The 7,027-nt window shown below is 51.2% G+C and overlaps 1 protein-coding gene across 1 annotated transcript; it reads right to left on the bottom strand.

Annotated features, from left to right (window-relative positions):
- Window positions 1–1,104: 1,104 nt before the first annotated feature.
- PHOX2B (paired like homeobox 2B) lies at window positions 1,105–6,796 on the bottom strand. The gene is made up of 3 exons (XM_035113475.3): window positions 6,556–6,796; window positions 4,662–4,849; window positions 1,105–1,557 (listed from the first exon to the last, which is right to left on the bottom strand). The coding sequence occupies exons 1-3, from the start codon at window positions 6,794–6,796 to the stop codon at window positions 1,105–1,107; spliced, it is 882 nt and encodes a 293-aa protein (XP_034969366.1).
- Between the last annotated feature and the right edge of the window lie 231 nt (window positions 6,797–7,027).

Raw genomic sequence — 7,027 nt, 5'->3', positions numbered from 1 at the left:
AGCTTTCCCTGAGGCAAGCTGCGGTTTCCACAAGGGCTGGTGTTTTGTGGTGCAAAAATATTTCTGGGAAGCCTCCAGAAATGTGCTCCCTTACCTAGAAAACAGAGATTGATCTACCGAGGCGGCAATCCGTAAAGTTTAAGGCTTAAACATGCTTATTAGGGAGTAAGCCCGATTGAAGAGTGTGGAATTTGGTTCAGAATAAAATATAACCAGATCGCACGCACTGATTCTGTAACTGCATCCCCCCCCCTCCGGTGTAACATAACATTTAACTGTAATTTTTAGACCCTCCGTGTCAATTATATTCTAGGGAAGCTGCGAAAGCAGGAAGGGGAGTGCGTCCTACTAGCCTAACCGATACATTCAGAAGCTGTGCTCTCGTTACAGTACAAACGACTTGCACAGCAACCCCTTGGTTTCAGTACGTTTACAAATTTAGACCTCTCAACTCCGTACATGTTCTCTCTAGGCCTCTTCAGCTCAGCCCACGAAAAGAAGTGAGTGAGTATGGCGGCAGGGGGGCGGCGGAGTGGGCTCCAATTCAGCCTGGGGGTGGGGTGGGGGGAGATCGCGTGGCTCTTAACGGCGCGCACTTGGAGGCGACGGCTGTGCCAAGTCACCAAATGGAGCGCTCTCGATGCGCAAAGCGGACGAGCGGTTTCGCATCGGGGGGTGCGGGTGGGGGACCAGCCACGCTCAAATCGCCTCAGCCTCAAGGAAAAGCCCGGCCAAGTGGGGAGGTGGGGAGGAAGGATTACATTGCAGTAGCAGCAGCAACACCAACAAAACGACACTGGCAGCTTGTGGACAGTTTTCTCCCGGCCAGGGACTGCGCAAGGAGGAGAGGGCGGAGGTGCGGCGCCTGCAGCAGCAGAACGCTGCGCACGACAGGGCGCGCTCGCTTGTTCGTAACCCGGGCAAGGTCGTTTGCAAGTCCGCGCCGTCGGGGCCGCTCCGACGTGAGCGAGGAGGGCAGAAGTGGAGGCCTGGCGAGTCCCTTCCCTGCAGAGGGCGCCGCCTCCTCGCTCTCGGCCATTGGGGAAGCGTCCGTCGAGGGAGGCCCGGTCCCGACGACGCAGCCCCGGCCGGCCGGCCCCGCGCTCAAAACATACTGCTCTTCACCAAGGTGCCTTTGGTGCCGTTGGGTCTCTGCAGCGACGAGAGCACGCTGGCGAAGGGCCCGCCTAAGGAATCCGGGATGGAGGTGATCGGCCCCGGCCCGGGGGCCCAGCCCTGCCCGGGCCCCGCCGCCGCCGCCAAGCCGCCAGGCCCCGACGGCGCGCCTTTGCCGGCCTCCTGCCCGGGCCCGCCGGCTCCGGGTCCGCCGGGGCCTCCCGTAGGACTGGGCCCACCGCCGCCGCAGCTGGGCGCCGGGTTGGGGTTGGGGCCGGGCCCGCCGGTGCTGTCCGGGTCGGTGCTTTTTGCCTCTTTGCTCTCATCGTCCCGCGACGCGTCGGACTTCTTCCCCGACGAGCCGTTCTTGGCTGCGGCCGCCGCGGCCGCCGCCGCACGCTCCTGCTTGCGGAACTTCGCACGTCGGTTCTGGAACCAGACCTGGCAGGAAGGAAGGAAGGAAGAAACGAGAAAAAAGAGAGAGGTTCAGAGGGGGGGCGGGCTTTCTATTCCCACGTGCACGGGATATGCGAGTCAAGCCAGAGCAACCTCGAGTCACCGATTCTGTGTTTGTGATTATTATGCCAGACCATCCCCCTTTCCTTCCCCCCCTCTCTCTTTCTCTCTCTGTCTCTCACAAGCGCATCTTGAAAGCCACTTTGCCGTAGTGTGATTCAAAATAGCTGGTTCAGAACTCAGCGGCATAGCTGTCCACTTTTCCCTTTTATCGCGAGGAATCCTATTCGGAATAAGGCAATTTCCCTTAAAAGCGGGGGACGGGGGGACGGTCACTACTAAAATCATAGAATTGTAGAATGGGAAGGGACCATGGGGCGATCTGTTCCAACCCGTTATCTTTTACCCAACGTGGGGCTCAAACCGACTGAGCTATCCCAGCTTCAGCCAAAGAAAACAATCAATAAACATGTGGAAAGATCTATCCTTGTAGGTCTTAACTGGCAACTATTTTTAGTACGTGAACTTGAGTGTGCACCCAAAAGGATTAAAATACCCACTGCTAACTATCCTTAGGGTATGGGTGTAGGATGGGGAATGAAAAGGCCCATTTCCGAAGTCAATGCCAACCGACGGGCAATAACCGGCCAGGTCTTGCGTAGAGAAGCCCATCTGTGAGCACCACAAATTCCCATCCCTGTGAGAAATCAGGGGTAGCAGCAATAGTAAGATACTGTAAATAACATGTTACAGATGGCCGGCTTATTCCATGGTTGTATTTGCTTTCTGGCACGATGCGACTGGGTAAATTGGCTTTAGACACCCAGTGTCTAAAAGATGCTAGTTAAAACCACCTTATGTGGTCCTTAGGAAGGAGAAGATGTGAAATGGACATGCTGCAAATTCAGGTTATACAATGTGGTGGAGTTCAGGGTTGCAAATTCTTCCACTTATGGTTTAGAAAATACCTGAAGGAGCATCTCCACCTGCATCGCTCTGCCCGGACACTGAGGTCCAGTGCCAAGGGCCTTCTGCTGGTTCCCTCGCTGCAATAAGTCTAGTTACAGGGAACCAAGCAGAGGGCCTTCTCAGTAGTGGCACCTACCCTGTGGAACGCCCTCCCACCAGAGGTCAAAAAGAAAAATAACTACCAGACTTTTAGAGGACATCTGAAGGCAGCCCTGTTTAGAGAAGCTTTTAATCTTTAAGAAATTAGTGTATTCTAATATTTCTGTTGGAAGCCTCCCAGAGTGGCTGGGGAAACCCAGCCAGATGGGCGGGGTATATATTATTATTATTATTATTATTATTATTATTATTATTATTATTATTAGAAAAGGATACCGTAGCATGTGCCCTAGTTGAATGGATGGACTCTGGGTAGCTATTGGCCATGCCAAGCTAAACGAGAACTTTCATCTCAGAACATTCGTATCATTTCAGCAGAGGACTGTTTTCTCTTAATAGGTCCAGACAATGAACTGCCGTAATTTACTCCCTATTGTGTGGGCAGTGTGGACAGGAAAAGTCCTTCACTGCAGAGTTGGTTGTTGCTATAAACTAACATGTATTATTGTTCTTCTGCTGAGGAATAATGCTGCCTGTCTGTGAGTTCTGCTGGCCATCAGCTCGCCCACGGTGCGTAAATAAAAAGAACAGGCGACCACTCTTAAGATGTTTCCAGGTGTGCTGGCATGGAACCAGAGCATTGGCCACACACATCATCTGGCATGTTGGCTAATTGCTAGTTGTTGTTGTTATTATTTTTTGAATTTATATACTGCCCTATACCTGGGGGTCTCAGGGCAGTTCACAGAATAAAATCAAGAAAAAAACCCATAGAATACCTAATAAAAATAAAAACAACACCAAAGCAGAACAGCCACATTCCCTTTCAGCTCCAATACCAATGACTCTCCTCTGTGGGAATTTATTGCTTTTTGGCATCATCACCCTAACATTCTTCTGCCCATGCTTAAAGCCTTCATGCCACAATCTCTCGTGGCATGCTTTGGCCTGGCTTGCTTTGCAAATTAACTGCTCCCCTGTGACCTGCTTTGTGGTATATCAAAGTGGTTTGCAGCCTTGTTTTCTCAGAAATCTCAATTTCGTTCCGTTGAGCAGTTGGATAGGATTGTAGTCTTAATGACTTGTGTTATTATTTATTGGTGCATCCTAAACCATTCTTTTGCACCCTTGAGATGCTCAGAAGTAGTGAAAGGATAGAGTATTTAAAGCAAACGTGAGGAACCTCTGGCCCTCCAGATTTTGCTAGATATAAACTAACATCATTGCTGGCCGTTGGCAACATCTGGAGGGCCAGAGGTTCTCCACCCCTGATTTAGGGTGTGTCTTTAAGACACATCAGTGGGTGCCAAATATCATTATTTCAGATCAGTGACTCCAAGGTAAAGGTGTTTAGATTGCAGATCAGGTGAGATCTTGGTGTAAAGCTCTCCCTGCTTTTAGAATTCAGATTTCCAGTTTGCTAAGTTAGAAATAGAGAGCATTGCCAACAAGAACTCGGGGAGGGGGAAAAAATATCAAAATTATAGAAGAGATGCAAATATCTAATACTCGGAATAGTGTGGTCCTCACCACATGCTGCCCTGTTCAGCTATCCAGATGATAATGTGTCCTCTGCCAAAATCAGGAACTGACAAGGTACCTGTACAGAAATGGGTGGCTCTAGGAAGTGAGCCAAGCTGTAGGGAATACATATCCTAGTCGCTGGGCTCTCCAAGGAAATTGCTGCCCTTAGGAGTCTTACTCATTACCATGAGGAACGTGAAACAGCTTTGGGATGCAAAGCCTCCTGCTGCTGATGGAGGAATGACTCAAGATAAACGAGTTTTTTTTTTTTAAGGCAGCAGCCCAGAATGATTTTTCCAAAGGGAATTATGAAAATGTGCAAAAGCAACAGGCTTCCCACCCTGGGACTCTCTGTCGTTGGTTACTTCCCGTCCAGCAAAATCTTGAAAGCTGCCCGTCGCTACCTTGCGAGAGAGACCCACCCGCGATGCTTTGCTCCGGATGAAGCGGCCTAGGCGGCTGCTGCAATCCGGATCGAAAGGAGCTCCTTCACCAACCTGAACTCTGGCTTCGGTGAGGTCGATTTTGAGGGCCAGCTCCTCCCGGGTGTAGATATCCGGGTAGTGAGTCTCCGCGAACACCCTTTCCAGTTCCTTCAGCTGAGCGCTGGTGAACGTGGTCCTGATCCGCCTCTGCTTCCTCTTCTCGTTCAAGCCTCCGTGGTCGGTGAAGAGCTTGTAGGGGACTAAAGAGGGAAAGGGGAGCGGGATGGGAGGAACAGAAACACAGGCCAGTCGATAAGCTGCTGCGATTCCCCGCATAAGCCGTTGGAACGCGAGGACAGCAGTTCGGGGGATCCGGTTTCGAATGGTTTCACTGCGCTTGCGGCGGTCGGACGGAGTGTGACCCGCGGAACCGTCTACTCTACACCGCCGTGCTAACAACCCGCTTAACTCGCGAGCAGACATGGAAAAGAAACGCATTCTTGTCCCCTCCGTTTTCTGATACGGTTAACGTTTCTAATCCAGAAAAGGGAGGGGGATGTATTGCAATAACGAAATGGATAAAGAAGGAGAATCATACGGTCTGTTTGCAGATGGATTCTCCAAAACACTATTTTTTACTTTCGATATAGGTTATTTAAAAAACCCAACCACCTCCCTTCCCACCCACCCCGACAGCATCTGTTTATTGCGGTTGGATCAAAAGTATACCACCCTTAGCGACGATTTTCCAAAAATGAAATTGCGGGGGGGGGAGGGGGGTCGATGACAATTTATGCTAAATTAAGATGGGGGGCGGTGGTTCGTTGGAATGGCAGACAAATCTTGTAGTTGCGCCCCCCGCCATCTCCTCCTTCAATATCTCGCTAGATGCGGGTGTGAGCGTTCACACAAGACGGCAAAGGCTGCCTTTCTCTCAAAATGCTACTGCTACATGCCTGCTTGATTTAGTACAAAAATGGATCAAAAATAATAATGATCCACGACCAGCACCAGAGATGCTGTTGTTTCCATGGAATTCGATAGCGAAATCGACACGTTGCGTTGACCGGAATAGAGCAACGCGGACAGGTGCCATCCTAAATATGTTGCCTCGGAAGTCCGATTGAGCTCAATGGGACGTGCTCCCAAGTAAGTGTCGCCTCCCCCTCCCGGCCAGCTCCAGAGCTGCCCCTGAATGTTTTGCACCTCCTCCCTTACTCGAAGACTTTCGCCCAAGTGGGATTTCGTTGTTCCTAGGGGGGAGCTGCTAAAAAGGAAATAAAGTAATGAAAGAAAAAGGAAAAATACTAGCAGCGAGACAGTGCCCGCTTATCTCTCTCCATGGCTTGTTTACTGTTGTTGCCCGTGGTGGTGGATGTGGTTTCTTAAAAGAGGAAAAGGAAAGAGAAGGAAAGGAGGAAAAGGCGACGAAGATGAAGATGATGAAGAAGACAGTGTCAGTAATGAGCTTTCCTCGCGGCTTATTTAATTATTTCCCCCAGCTTTTCCGTCTCCCTCGCAAAGTAAATAAATTATGCCGATCATTTTGGCAGCTTAAGATAATTTTGTTGGCGGTTTCGGGTGTGACTTCGGATAGTGTAACGGTGTAAGTGAATTACACCCCCCTCTCACCCCCCCCAACATACAAACCCAACCCAACCCACCCCTCCTCTCTCCTCTCCTCTCTCTCTCCTTCCCTGCAATCGCTCCTAACGTGATAAATTCTTTCATTTGTGTAAGCAAATTTCGTTGGGTAAATACTAAACACATTGCCATTTTCCAAATGCAATCAAAGCGAGGCTTCCCTCTCCTCTTTTTTTCCCCTCCCTCTCTTTCTCCTCGGTCGGGCTTTGGCTTGGCTCTTCCCCCTTCCTCGTCTCTTGCCCTCTCTCTCTCTCTCTCTCTCTCGGATACCTTTCCCCTTCTCTCTCTCTCCAGTCTCCAGCCAGGGGCGCAGGGTCCTTACCTGCCGCGTATGGGCTGCTCTGGTGGTCCCTAAGGGTGCCCAGGCTGCAGGATCCGGGGGTGAGGGACGGGCACCCGGAGGTGGCCCCGAAAGTGGTCCTGATGGGGTTATACTGGAAGCCACTCGCCTGGCTGCACGAGCTGAAGTCCGCGTAAGCCGATGCCAGGCTGGACGTGTCCATCCCAGCCATGCACGACTCGTAGGCGGAGGAATTGAGGTAAGAATATTCCATTTTATACATTGGAAAAGGCTCGGGGATGGCCCAGCCAACGGGTTTGGGGGCTGGAGGGTGGGGAGAGAGAAAAGATGGGGGGCTTCTTGTCAAGGTGGGGTGGGGTGGGGGGGCGAGGTGGATGGGGGGGAAGAGAAGATGAGCCAAGGCAAGGGGAGAGAGCGAGATGCTCACAGCTCCGCTCTTGCTTCCAGAGTGGCCTCCTTGCTACCAGCCGTGCCGAGTTTTATGAAAAAACGG

The sequence above is a fragment of the Zootoca vivipara genome, chromosome Z1, assembly GCF_965207765.1.
Source record: "Zootoca vivipara chromosome Z1, rZooViv2.hap1.1, whole genome shotgun sequence".
In the NCBI taxonomy this organism is placed as follows: Eukaryota; Metazoa; Chordata; class Lepidosauria; order Squamata; family Lacertidae; genus Zootoca; species Zootoca vivipara.
The sequence above is the reverse complement of the archived record's forward strand: the minus strand, read 5'-3'. Positions and strand labels throughout refer to the sequence as shown.

Coding starts and splice junctions, on each gene's coding strand:
- PHOX2B (XM_035113475.3), bottom strand. CDS start 6,796: ATGTATAAAATGGAATATTCTTACCTCAATTCCTCCGCCTACGAGTCG. Junction 4,850..6,555: donor GAGCAGCCCATACGCGGCAG/GTAAGGACCCTG, acceptor TTCCCTCTTTAG/TCCCCTACAAGCTCTTCACC. Junction 1,558..4,661: donor TCACCGAAGCCAGAGTTCAG/GTTGGTGAAGGA, acceptor CCTTCCTGCCAG/GTCTGGTTCCAGAACCGACG.